The sequence below is a fragment of the Bactrocera tryoni genome, unplaced genomic scaffold (genome assembly GCF_016617805.1).
Source record: "Bactrocera tryoni isolate S06 unplaced genomic scaffold, CSIRO_BtryS06_freeze2 scaffold_25, whole genome shotgun sequence".
Classification (NCBI taxonomy): domain Eukaryota; kingdom Metazoa; phylum Arthropoda; class Insecta; order Diptera; family Tephritidae; genus Bactrocera; species Bactrocera tryoni.
In genome coordinates this window covers 9,610,012-9,625,053 of record NW_024395977.1, presented here as the reverse complement: position 1 = coordinate 9,625,053, position 15,042 = coordinate 9,610,012, and the positions used below count along the sequence as shown (strand labels likewise).

General features: G+C 33.3%; 1 protein-coding gene across 1 annotated transcript; it reads right to left on the bottom strand.

The window, feature by feature from the left end:
* Positions 1-4,127: 4,127 nt before the first annotated feature.
* LOC120780693 lies at positions 4,128-4,903 on the bottom strand. The gene is made up of 4 exons (XM_040112958.1): positions 4,848-4,903; positions 4,566-4,779; positions 4,249-4,505; positions 4,128-4,163 (listed from the first exon to the last, which is right to left on the bottom strand). The coding sequence occupies exons 1-4, from the start codon at positions 4,872-4,874 to the stop codon at positions 4,128-4,130; spliced, it is 534 nt and encodes a 177-aa protein (XP_039968892.1). The 5' UTR covers positions 4,875-4,903.
* Between the last annotated feature and the right edge of the window lie 10,139 nt (positions 4,904-15,042).

The window sequence follows — 15,042 nt, the reverse complement described above, 5'->3', positions numbered from 1 at the left end:
GTACATTCCTTAACATCGGAATTATCATTATTTTTCTCATTTAACACTGAAAATGTTCAATTCTGCTATTTTTGTGTGCCCTCATGTTAAATGTGGTGAAACACGCTCATCCAAAACAGGTAATATCCCAAACGTGAAATATCCCTAATCGTGAACCTTCTCTATAAATATACGTTCTCTGGTATTAATCTTATTCCCACAGTTTTACTTTCACTCGGAGCAGAGAACGCGTATTATAGAAAAGGTTCATGGTGTGCCGATTGTCATCACGTTACTCTTTTTGGAGGGGCTGAGTTTTCTATTAGTGGATTTCACCACAAAAAATTATTAGCGGATTTCACCAATATTTACATGAGGGCTTCGAAAATAGCAGAATTGAGCATTTTCAATGTGAAATGAGAAAAGTAATGCTAATTTCAATGCTTAGAAATGTTCAATGTTTACAGATTCGCAGTTTTACAATGCGCAAACGACTATTTGCTCTATGTATGTATGTATTTTATAGATATTCTCAATATATTTTATATCAAAGCATATAAGTACATATAAATGTATATGTGCAATTTAACTTATATTTTGATGAATTCTATAAAATCTATTGAAATATATAATAATGTCATGTATTATTGCCTAAATATTTAATTTATATACATATGTATGTACATAGGTTTGGTAAGTTATATCTTTATATAATTATTTGCTTTGGGCATTAGAAGTTTTGATAACATCTCAAAAGACAAAACCGTCGCATAGATGCATGTAATTATGTGTACATCAGAGAACTGAAAAACTCACTTTTTCCTTGAATCAGCTCACACGCAAAAGTTTCTATTCAAGTCCAATCACTGAGCGAAACACAGCGTTGAGTAAAAATCAGCTCATGTTGCCGAACCGCTCATTTGCGTACAATGCGAGCCTTCGGTCCGAAATGCCTTCCTCACGTTTGCTCACTTCGCGAAATATTAAGCTCATGCTCGCTCACTTCACGAAATGTTTAGCTCACTTTCGCTCAGTGATTGGAATTGAATAGAAACTTTTGCGTATGAGCTGATTTAAGGAAAAAGTGAGTTTTGCAGTTCTCTGGTATGTATATTGTTTTTGTATGCTTTGTTCGCGATCAGCTTATGTGTCACATGCATTGCACTAAGATTTTGATACACAACTTATATTTGAATATGTATTTGTCACCCCGTCGATATGGAGCAAGAAGATATTTTAGAAAAAATACGTACAAACGCCTACATATTGTCAGCCCGACATAAGGGAAGGAGCCATGTTTGGAATATATTATCTGAAATTATTAAAGAGGATGGCACTATTTGGAATGGATTTACATATATACTACTGCCAATCCTGTAACAATATTTTAAAATATTTGCCAAAAAATTCTTCAAATTTAAACAGACATAAGTGCTGCAAATCGCTTAAGGAGGCGGCGCTTTTATTCAAGCACAGTGAGTTTATTCATATGCGTTGAGTTTGCTCATACCCATTGAGTTTGCTCTTTTGTGTTTTTGTTTTCATTCAACACGATCATTGTTGAGCCGAATGAGCGAACGCCTGAGTAGAGCTGTTTCAAAACGAGCGTGAATAAACTCAGCAAGCAAACGAATTTACCGCAATTGAGCTGAATTTAGCTCAGTAGCGAAAACATTCACGAATGCCATTTTGAGCGCTTGAGCCGAATGGGCTGATAGTTCGGGTATTGATCGTGCATGAATATTTTTGCGCTCAACGGAAGCCGTTCTCTGGTGTACATGTAAAAAGATTAAAAAAAAACCATACGCATAATGTTCACATATTCACATATGTATGTAATTTTGTGTGCACGTAAACAAATTTGAAAGAATCATTCGCATAATGTTTGTAAATTTGTCTACACACAGCTTTGTATGTGAATATGCACACCCATTGTTTCATACAATGCGTCACAACATTGTGTTGTTGGTAGAAAATCCAAGCTGCGCTGAAAAGAAAAAACGAGTGGTCGCCGATTATCACCGCTTCCCTTGCCGCTGTACAGCTTCGCCGACAAACCAGCGTAAATATGTACATATGTTTATGTGTGAGCTTGCATACATATCAACGCAGATTTTTGCGAGCCGCGTAAAAATATTTCATAATTACAAAATATTTTTTAGATTCCTTGACAAATACAGTCAATCCCGGTTATGTGCCACATTCAAAGATACATATTTTTGTGGTTTGTTAAAAATAAAAATATAATATGGCACATAAGCGAGTGCGGATACTTAGCGAGTGGTGCTTAAACAATAATTTCTATGTACACTCAGTCCTTTTTTTACGCGATCTCTTTTTACGCTATTTCATTTTAACGCGGTTATTTTTGCAGCGCAAATTCCTGTTTTTACGCGAATTTCTCACTTTAACGCGATTGCTTTTTTTCGTTTTTTGCTTGGTCTTAAACTTGCAGCGGAATTGGAAAACTATTTTGTAGAAAATGATACTGATGCCGAACGTGCACGAATTTTTCAAAAAGAATTGAGTCTCTGCATGTTAAGATATAAAGAACTACATCGGAATTTATTGGATCCAAAAAGAAGCATTCAAACAAAATTAACTGAATTTATGGTGCAAACTCGGTCGGAGATGCTAAGTCAATGAGAACATCAATCCATAGTTCTTACTATTGATTCTGATACAAATTCTAGTGATATCAGTGCAGGCCATCAAAATAAGCGGCTAAGAATAATTTCTACTACGGATAATGACAGTGATTAAACAGCATTCAACGGTTTTTTCAACAAATCTACCTATTTTCTATTTTTTTCTCTTTTATATATGGTTTTTGTTTTGTATTTTTTATTTTGTTATGAATGAATAAATCATAAGTCAGAAATTTGAAACTTATTGTATTGTTTTTGAATATTTTTTTGCGCGTATATTTTGTTATACACGATATTTTTTATATTCGGAACCAATTCGTCAGTTAATATTGGAAAACTAACCATTTTTACGCGATTTTTTTTTACGCGATTAGTGGCAGAACCAAAAATCGCGTAAAAAAAGGACTGAGTGTATTTCAAAAAACAAACCGTGAGATGCAGCAAGATATAGACAGTTAAGAGGGATGATTTTCATTTAAGTGGAGTACTACTTAACCGGGATCCACTGTACACATAAATCAGAGGAATATTGAATATTTTCTTTGGTACATTTCTTGACTTGAAAATTGACAAATAAACTATGTGGCCAATTTTATTCTATACTTATATTTGCGGGGTTGTCGCTTTTTCCTTCACATACATATTTTGCCATCGTCGCGAAAAGACGCTTGTAGGCAAGGCATGCTCGGGGAGATGTAATGGCGTCTGCATTTATGAATGAATCGAATACGCTCTTTGAAAGTACGTTGCGTTAATGAATGAATATGTTGTTGTTCTGTAATTTACTATAAATTTTGACGTCGGCCATATTGATTTCTGATGCTTTTTGAGACGATTGTTATTTTTGTAGAACAATATTTGTAATTTTTGCGGGTGACATATCTACATGCGTATGTTGTGTATGCATTGTTTGTGTGGGAATGTCATACGCACATATTTACATGTGTACGCATATATGTAAGTATGTGTGATGATATTTTAGACGATTGTTGTTTTTGCAGAAAAATGTTTGCAGTTTTTACGAACGACATATTTACATTTGATACAAATATGTACATATGTATATGACCACCTTTTCAAGATCTCATTTACGTACACAAAATTTTTTTTCTTGTCTCTTTCTATAATGATAGTTAGATTACTATAAGTTTATATTATGTACAGTTTTTAATTAATGAAAAACGGTGCTTGCAAATGCAATTTAATTTAATTTGATTTCAATTTATGGTCAAGTTATGGAGAAAGCAGTTTATTTTTCGATATCCAAACTCGTTTTTTGCATACAAATTTCAGCATACTTATTTTTGTTTCCGTCGATCTGATTGGCATTTTTGAATGCGTATTTTTCATTTGATGCAATTTCCTTCAACATTTTAGGTTGCATTTTTAAAAATTCAAAAAATTCCTTACAAGTCGTTTTAATGTTGTATCGCACATATAAAAGATCTCGCAATATTTCAATCTTTATTTGTGATTTTTCATCGTTCCAAATCTGATTGATCAGAGAAAATACTCGTTCAACGGTGGCTGATGTGCCTGGCAAGGAGAGAATATACGATATGATTCTGACCATGTGGTTGTATGGAACCTTCTTTTTGACGAAATGTTGAAAAATTTCAACCCAGCGTTGATCGGTGGCAGTACCATTTTCTTCCCACGATTGGATTTTCTCTTCGGTTACGTATCTTTCCAAATACGTGAACTGATCGAATAAATCAGTATCGGATGATTCCAGATCAAAATGGTTATTGGTTGCACTGTACTTCGCGGTGGTTTCGATAAACTTCCATTTCGGTGGTTGATCAAGAGCACACCAGGCGAAAATCATAATATGGTCAAATTGTTCTTTCCACTTTTCAATATATTTTATACATGATTCTAAGAAAGAAATGAATAAAATCTTTTAAATTGAAAATAAATCTAAATTAATATTCGAACCATAGAATTGACGTGAGAGATCTTGCATCTCTTCTTTTGACACTCTTTCGTCAACAGCAGAATATGTTCCATTTCCTTTTGCACTGTAGCGGACAAAAATGCTTTTTTTCCGAGATTCGAACGATTGGACAAAAGAATTGAGTGCATGCCCAACTTCCATTGCATTAATATTGTCGCTTTCCACTGCTTTAACTGTTCTGTTGAAAATAGATGCCTACATAAGAAATTAAAAAGAAAGTTATTGGTGCCTGACACATTTCATTCCCATTAACCGATACTTACTTGATCACGAAGGAAAAGCAGCCACATCTTGGCCCTTGGATCTTCAAAAAATAGCAGCAAAGAATTTGAGGTGTTGGGATCTCCCAAAAAATACTCCTTAAGACCATCAAAAATTTTTAATATGGAGTCGACTGATGACAACAAGCCTAGGAAACGAGTTTTGCTGTAATCTATCAGTTTGTTATATTCCACATCCACGGATTCACAAAATTTTTAATTTTGCGACACGCACGGTGAACAAATAGAAATGTGAATTAACTTTGACTACAATCATCTCCACATCAAAAGGCATTTTGTCGCAAGCTTTTTTTTAAAGTATTGTGAACAATATGCGCTGCACATCCAACGCCAATCAATCCAGGATAAAGCTGCTTCAGTTTGTAGAACACATTATTTGTGCCGGTTCGATTAACGTTGCCAAAATTACACGCCGCGTTATCTCCACAAAACGCAACTAGTTTCTTATTTATGTTCAATTTTTTCATAGCGCTATTAAATTTACAATTATTTCGGAACTTTCTCCATGTGCATCTACCAAGTCTATAATTTTCACTTTGACGCCATCCTTTTCCGAAAAGAAGCGAACTAATATCGGAAACATTTTTGTGCTGCCATGATTAGAGGCGTTGCAATGTATTTTGGTGATTTTTTGATTTAATATGCAACTCAATATCTTGGCGACCACTATGCATAATACTAAAACCCGTGTTGCACACTTCGTAAAGGACATCACTTTCGGTCTTCGCTTTCTTAATAAACGAAAATGCTTCGCTCAATTTTTCGTTAAATATATTTACTCCACGTTTTCGCGACATTTTAAAAAAATAATACAACGTACACACACAATAGCGTCGCTTCCACAATATCACCGGTCAGCATAAGTTCCACAAATTGTTGGTAGAAAATACATGAATAAATGTAAATAAGAAGAGCTTTAACATATGTAATTTCTCTTTAACACGAACAAATACAATAAAAGCATTCCACAAACGGCGTTGCCATAATGGCGAGTTTAACATAGTTAAAGCTGGGTGAATATATTTAATTTGCATTAGGGATATTCATTCCATCGTCACGGGTGGGACACAATTGTATAGCAATTTTTTGTTGTTTTAACGCAAATTACGTACATCAATATTCTCCGTTTCAATTTACGTACATTTTCGTGATTTTCGCTAAAGCTTCGGTACACGGTACATGGCTCCAAATTTACGTACTGTACGTGTCATTTACGTACAGGTGGTCAGCATATACATACATATGTATGTAGGTTTGTGTATGCATTATCTGTGTGGCAATGCCATACGCACATGTGTGTACATATAGAGCAGCGCGCGCATATTATATTATTGATAAATGATAATATCTTGATTTGAAATTGATTTGTACATACATATCTGCAGGATAGATGCGTATAGTTTTAAATGATAAAAGGTGTGATTTATAGACATAAATATATTTTTGTTGTAATATATTAAGTTTTTTAGGATATTATGATAATATATCATATACATATATAGCATAAACATATATATAAGCATACATATGAAATTATATTACATTACCAAAGATAAGAAATATTTAAAAAGTAGCTCATCTGCCCATTAACTACAAATATTGCTTGGAGAATTGCATAATTTAATAATAATGTTATCGATTTTGCATGAATTCACAAAAATTCGCAAAAATATATTCATATCATTTGATATGATAGCATGTAAACGTATAAAAATATAAGCCAAAAGGCCAACATGCGTCTGTAAAAGCCATGTATATTTCTGAGTATAATTTTTATTGAATTCTCAGCTCTGTTCACTCATTTCTGATAAAATTTCTCCTGCCGAGCCAAAAGTGGTGAAATCCACTAATAAAAAATTCATGGCTCTGCTCCGAGCAGAGAACGTGCATTATAGAGAAGGTCCAACTACGGACAGAGAACGTATAATACAGAGAAGGTTCAACTACGGACTAGCGTGTGAACTGTCAAGAGCCATGAATTTTCTATTAGTGGTTTTCACCACTTTTGGCCCGGCAGGAGAAATTTTAACAGAAATGAGTGAACACAGCTGAGCATTGAATGAAAATTATGCTCAGAAATATATGTATGTATATTGCTTTTACAGACGCATGTTGGCCTTTTGGCTTATATTTTTATACTTTTACATGCTATCATATCAATTGATATGAATAAATTTTGCGAATTTTTGTGAATTCATTCAAAATTGATAACATTATTATTAAATTATGCTATTTTCATGGTAATATTTGTAGTTAATGTCCAAATAAAAGCTACTTTTTAAATATTTCTTATATTTGATAATATTATATAATTTCGTATGCATGTGTAGTTGATATATATACATATGAAATATTATCGAAATATCCTAAAAACTTAATATATTACAATAATAATATAAGAAATCATACTTCTTATCATTTAAAACTTTCATACGCATATATCCTGCAAATACATAGTATGTACATAAGTATGTATGCAAGTACAAATCAATATTATCATTTATCAGTAATATAAAAAGCGCGCGCTTCTCTATATTTACGTACATACACACATATGACATTCTCACACAAATAATATACATATGCGTACGCATGTAAATCAAAAAATACAAACATTCTTCTGGTAAAACAACAATAGTCTCAAAAATCATCACATACTTACAATATGAGTACACATGTAAATATGTGCGTATGACATTCTCACACAAACAATGCATACACAACATACATACTTACATGCGTTCACATGTGGATATGTCACCAGCAAAAATTACAAATATTGTTCTACAAAAACAAAAATCGTTTGAAAAAGCATCAGAAACCAATATGGCAGCCAAATTGAGTATGTCAAAATTTATAGTAAATTTCCCAACAACAAAATTTTCATTCATGAACGCAAACGTACTTTCAAAAAGCATATTCGATTCATTGATAAAAGCAGACGCCATTACATCTCCCCGAGCATGCCTTGCCTACAAGCGTCTTTTCGCGATGATTTCAAAAGCTAAAAATCATAAATTGAATATATTTCTGGAATGTATGGGAAGGAAAAAGTGACAATCTCGGAAATATAAGTATTAAAAAATATTGGAATAAAATAGACAACATAGTTTATTTGTCGAATTTCATGTATAGAAATTTTTCAAAGAAAATATTCAATATTCTTCTAATTTTTGTGTACAGTCAATCCCGGTTAAGTAGTACTCCGCTTAAGTGCCAATCCCTCTTAATTTACTGTATCTTTCTGCATCTCAAGCTTTGTTTTTTGAAAAACATAGAAATTATTGTTTTAAGTACCACTCGTTTAAGTATCCGCACTCGCTTATGTACCATATTATATTTTTATTTTTGACAAACCGGGATTGACTGTATTTGTCAAGGAATGTGAAAAATATTTTGTAATTCTGAAATATTTTTACGCGGCTGCGTCGATATATATGCAAGCTCACACACAAACATATGTACATATTTACGCTGGTTTGTAGGCGAAGCTGTACAGCGGCAAGGAAAGCGGTGACAATCGGCGGCCATTCGTTTATTTTTTTCGGCACAGCTTGAATTTTCTACCAACAACACAATGTTTGACTTATTGATAAAACGTGAAGTTCGGCAATTGGTTGTCTGTGACAACGGAGTTTTTATAGGAAACAATGGGTGTATATATTTACACACAAATTGGTGTGTAGACAAATTTACAAACATTATGCGAATGATTCTTTCATACTTATGTGAATATGTACCCTTTATGCGTACGGTTTTTTTAAAATCTGTTTACATGCACACATAAATATATGCATATGACTTTTAAGATTTTATCAAAATGGGATTTTATCAAAAAAAAATTTTATCATTAAGGGTATGGTTTTTAAAAATTTGTTTATATGCACATATGTATAATTACAACCATCAAAACCTCTAATGCCCAATTTACATATGTATGTACATGTATCTATATTTATTTAGGTAATTATGGAAATATGACTTTATTATAAATTTCAACAGATTTAATGGAATTTATCATTAAATAGGTCCAATTGCGCATACAAATGTACATAGAAAAGTATATATCGTCATCTAAAATGCAAAATAACGTAACAACATTTTCGAAAATTTACAGTGGCATGAATGAAACATGAAATAAAATGGAACATGAGTGAAAAAAATTTTAATATTGGTTAAAACTGGTTTATATCTGAGGGCAGAACCTGAAAATGTTGGACATATGTAATATTATGAATGCAATTTGATGTAGTGAATCATATTCAATAAGGCACTCAATTTCGAATTTTTTGATGATACGTTATTTTGCATTTCAGGTGACGATATGTATGTTAGTACATATGAGCTTTGTTATCAAATATATGGAGAATATCTATAAATGAATATCCATAGTCGTTTGCGCATTGCAAATACGCGAATCTGTAAGCGTACATTTGTAAACATTGAAATTAGCATCACTTTTCTCATTTAACAATGAAAATGCTCAATTCTGCTATTTTCGACCCCTTCATGTTAAATATTGGTGAAATCCGCTAATAAGATTTTTGTTTTTGTGGTGAAATCCACTAATAGAAAACTCAACCCCTCCAAAAAGAGGAACGTGATGACAATCGGCACGCCAAGAACCTTCTCTATATTATAAGTTCTCCGCTACGGACAAGCGTGTGAACTGTCAAAAGCTAACAAAATGCGATGAGCGTGTTTCACCACAGCTAGCTAAGAAGTAGAAGTTTTAACAGAGGCGCGTGAACAGAGCTGAGCATTCAATGAAAATTATGCTCAGAAATACGAGGTGTGTTCAAAAAGTATCTCGAATTTTGAATTTTCGCGGATTACGTATATTCGAATTTCGAATTTTTTGTGGCGTTATGTTGGTACTCATGTCTCTCACTTATGCCGACAAGCTCGGCCATTTTGAATGCTCATTTAATTGTTGACAGCTGCTTTGCTTGCACGGGAGGACAAAATAGATATTCATGAATAAATAAATAATTTTTGAAAAAACACAAAATTCGCGATACTTTTTGAACACACCTCGTATACGTTGCTATTACAGACGCATGTTGGCTTTTTGCTTTAATTTATAAACGTTTACATGCTATTGATATGATTATCATTTTGCGAATTTTTATGAATACATGCAAAACTGATAACATTCTGATTAAATTATGGTATTTTCAAAATATATATTTGTAGTAAATGTGTGAATAACAGTTAATTTTTAAATATTTCTTATGTTTGGTAATATAATATAATTTCATATATGAATATGTTTTTATATATACATATGCGATATACATACATATATGAGATACTATCATAATATCCTAAAAAACTTAATACATACATATATTACAATAATATGTCATTTTAATTTTCATGCGCATCTACATATCAGCACATAATTACATACTATGTACATATGTAAGAACAATTCAAATGCAAGTCATGATACAGGGTGGCTGATGAATTTTGCTACATTAAGAAACTCAAATAATTTTTTTTCAGTCTATGGAATTCATTTTTCTTTTATTCATGTTAAAGCTCATTAAATTTTATTAAATATAGCTTAATTAGTTTTAAAAATAATGGAATTTAAATGCCCCCCTGCTCGTTGATGCATGTGCGGCATCTTACCAAAAAGTTGTTCATTACTGCTTGTAGAGTTGAGACAGGAATAGCCGCAATTATTTCTCGAATGGATTGCCTTAGTTCATTCAAATTTGTTGGTTTTGCTTTGTAGACTTCCTGTTTGCAATAACCCCACAAGAAAAAGTCAGGTGCAATAAGGTCAGGCGACCTGGATGGCCAACGGAATGTGGAGTTTCTGGATATCAGCTTATTGGGAAATTTTCGTCGCAATTCTGTCATAACAGGTTGGGCTATGTGAGGAGCTGCACCATCTTGCTGAAACCACACAGAGTTAAAAGAAATTCTCATTCGGCGTAATTCTGGATAGAAAAACTCTCTCAACATGCTCAAGTAACGGTCTCCAGTAACCGTAACGGTGTGACCGTTTTCTTCGAAGAAGTAGGGCCCGACAAAGCAGCGTGATGAAACTGCACACCACACTGTGACACGAAGTGGATGCAACTCCGTCTCATGGAGTATCTGTGGGTTGGAAGCACTCCATATTCGACAATTTTGTTTGTTTAAGTTGCCGTTTAAATCGAAATGGGCCTCGCCAGACATGAAAAGACAGTTCAACATGTTTCCATCCTCTTCCACCATTTGAAGCATCTTCTGGCAAAATTCCAAGCGAATCGGCAAGTCTGCAGCTTTCAGTTTGTTGGTCATTTGAATTTTATATGGGAATATGTTCAAATCTTTGTGCATAATTGACTGTAATGACTGTCTGCTTACACCCATTTGAGCAGATAAGCTTCTTGTCGAAACACGTGGATTGTTTTGTATGGCAGCAGCTACAGCAGCGATTATTTCCTCCGTTCGAACTGAAGGGTTTCGATGGTAAGGTCTTCTGTTGACTGTCCCATGCTCGGCAAAATTGTTTACAAGTCTCATTATGGTCCATCTGCTCGGAGGATTGCCGCCAAACGTGCGCCTATACTCTCTTTGAACCGAAACTACGGACTCCAGTGCGTGATAGCGGCGGACAATCCAAATTCTTGTTTCAGTGTCCCACTTATCAATTTTTGTTAAATATAAAAGTCAATCTGCAAAATAAAAAAAAATTAACCAGATTCGTTAAATAGAAAAAAAGTTATTTAATTTTTTTTTTTGGTAGCGGCTTTCATCAGCCACCCTGTATTATCGTTTATCAGTAATATCAGTAATATAATGTGCGCGAGTTAACAAACTGTCGTTTGTTGTGAGTAAAAGAAATTATATTTATTTGGGCAGTGCACTTATTTTTGTGTTGCCTTTTTTATTCATAATTTCTTACTGCCTATTTTTCATAATCTTACTTCTATTTATACTAACTAATACTTTACCTATTACTAGTTGATATTTTGTTAGATACAGATTATATTATTTGTTTAGGTTTGTTTACAGATATATTGTTTGTTTAGATACATTTGGTTTGTTTTATTGATAGTGCATTTACAATGTTTGCTTATTTACTAATGAGATAGTTTGGTGCAGTTTACATTTTCGCACATGCATTTTGTTTGTTACATTTATGATGCTAGGTGAGACTATTGTTATTGTTTGTTTAGGTTACCAGTTGATAATTTATGTATTCGGTACAAAAATGTGATAAGTAACAAATGTTCCTTAACTCTCCTCCGTGTTAAAATGGAGCGTCCTCGCTACTTTGCTGCTAATTGCTGTTGGTGTAGGCGGTTTCAAATAAGCTGTCGATTTGTGGTTGTCTGTTGAGCATTCTAACATTTTGGCAATACATATTTGCAGAGGTGTACTAAACCATAAATAGTAGCTGTGGAGGTAAGAAATGCTATAATGATAATAAGTGTGAACTGCACTGGATTTTCTTCGACTGGAATTAAAAACGTTGAAATTTCCTGTATATTACTGAACTTGTAATTTGAATTCGAGGAAAGAATGCGGAGTACTTCAAGCTTTTCGCTGTGCTGGTTGTGTATGATTTCACTGAGTTGTTGTTGATGGTTGTAATATGTAATACCATCTATGTTTGTGGATTCTGAAAAATGAATTAATTTAGGGCCAGATATAGGCATATTATTCCAAGAATGCTCATAATCTGTCAAGATGTGACCGTTTAAAATTAAATTTGAATTGGAGCGTTATTTTCATGAATTATTTCGCATTGTGCAGATTTATCGTTTAAAATTTTTGTAGTTTTTTTACAAATAAAACTACTGAAATAATTTTTACATTTTGAAACTCTTTGATAATTATTACATTTTGCTATCTTAGGATCTAAAACTATTTTACCATGCTTATGTGCTAAAAGGTATACATTATATAGTCTACAATTAATTTCGAGTATTAGATATTTGTAAATTGTAATTATAGCTTGTTCTAAGTAACAAATATGGATGTCAAAATATTCTAATATATTAATAAGGGGAAGATCCAACTCCTCATGGTTTATTAATTCATGCACATCATTTAAATTAAGTGTGCCAGTGCAAAAATTGTTATTTTTCGCAAAATTTATAGTGTTTGTAACTGTTTGCAATTCATTATAAATTTCTGCTATAATTAAATTTATTGCTATAATTAAAATTATTATTATTATCATTTATTGCTTCAGGATCGAGTGTTTCAAGTATTCTCTCAAACTGCGAATTTAAGCTTTTTTGTTTATTATTATTTTCTATTAGCATATTAATTGACGTTTTGATTTCTATAAGATCGTCATGATCTGGTGTACCAGTTATAAATTTTAGCGCAGAACCAAGAAAGTTAATAGATCTTTTAGGCCTGTAAATATTTGGAATGAGTTGATTTTTTAAAGTTTCAATTTTATTTACTAATATTTTTGTTTCAGGCTGGCTTTCTAAATTATATGAAGATTTCATTATCTCTTCGTAAGGTGCAAGGATGTTGGACAAATTTGAAATGTGATATAAAAACGAACTATTCTGGTAAATGTAAACCGGGTCGGTTTCAACAAGCACCTATTTTTTGTTTTTTAAATCACTTATGTTGTCGCATAATGCGGTAGTGTAATAAAGAAAAAAAATTATTCTGTACATGCCTGTACTCTTATGTTATCTTTGTGAATAACACGGCCCCTATTTGTCGTTACCGTCCTTCCGTTGTCTTCTTTAACAATTAGTTTCGCGTATTTTTTCACGTTTTTGAATTGTGCTGGTCTGCCAAAACTTTCGCGAGTTCAATTATTGTGCTGTGCGTACGCTCTACTTGTCCGTTTGTAGTAGAATGAAACGCTGGCGTTTTGGTGTGCGCTATTTGTAACCTTTTGTAAATTTGTTGTGCACATAGGCTTGTAAATGATAATTCGTTATCAGTCATTAGAAACTTTGCGTTTGGGTATATTTGTGAAAGTATCTCGTCGACATAGAGCGCTATTACATGAAGCAACTTTTGTTGTTAATTCTTGGGCGATTCTCTTTTGCTGTCGCCCATTACCTTCATACGAGCAACTTGTGTTGCGCAACTCTGTTCGAGTTTTTTTCTCATTCCCTTTCACTTTACTTTAACCCATTGCCGTTTCTTTTTCCTTATAGGTATTTGGGCCACTCTATCACATATATTAATCAGCTCTGTCAATTAAGAAATACATTTTATTTATTAAAAAAAACATATATCACCCTTTTTACTATCGTCTGAATCAATTTGTATGGCTTCCTCCATACATTTCACAATATCTTCAATTAATTAGATTTTTTCGTCATACTCTATTTTCTAAAATATTTATATTATATTATGTATATTTGTATACATATTTGCAAATTACTTACCAAAAGATGAAATTAAATTTTTTAAATATGTTCAAAATATTAATTTCAAAAAAAGATACGCAAATGCAACTATGTACTACGAAAGAAAAAACACGAATGCCGAAAAACGTCGCAGGGAACTGTTACGAATAAGAACACAAAGCGAGTTGCTGAACACTGGAAACTCGGCGCGATTCCCCTCTCCTCGTCGCCCCCTCGCATATAAACCAAAAGTTGCCGGAACAAAAGTTGCCTCGTGTAATAGCGCTCATACTTGTATATACATATCTTTTACTACGAAAGAAAAAACACGAATGCCGAAAAACGTCGCAGGGAACTGTTACGAATAAGAACACAAAGCGAGTTGCTGAACACTGGAAACTCGGCGCGATTCCCCTCTCCTCGTCGCCCCCTCGCATATAAACCAAAAGTTGCCGGAACAAAAGTTGCCTCGTGTAATAGCGCTCATACTTGTATATACATATCTTTTACTACGAAAGAAAAAACACGAATGCCGAAAAACGTCGCAGGGAACTGTTACGAATAAGAACACAAAGCGAGTTGCTGAACACTGGAAACTCGGCGCGATTCCCCTCTCCTCGTCGCCCCCTCGCATATAAACCAAAAGTTGCCGGAACAAAAGTTGCCTCGTGTAATAGCGCTCATACTTGTATATACATATCTTTTCTTGAAGGTATCTATTTGTCTGAAGTGGCAAAATTTTGAGTATTTGTCAGTTGAGCTAATGTATATATGTTATCGCTCATATAGAATAAATCTAAGTGTATGTATTCTCTTACTTTGTTTGGTGTTGGTGCTGCACC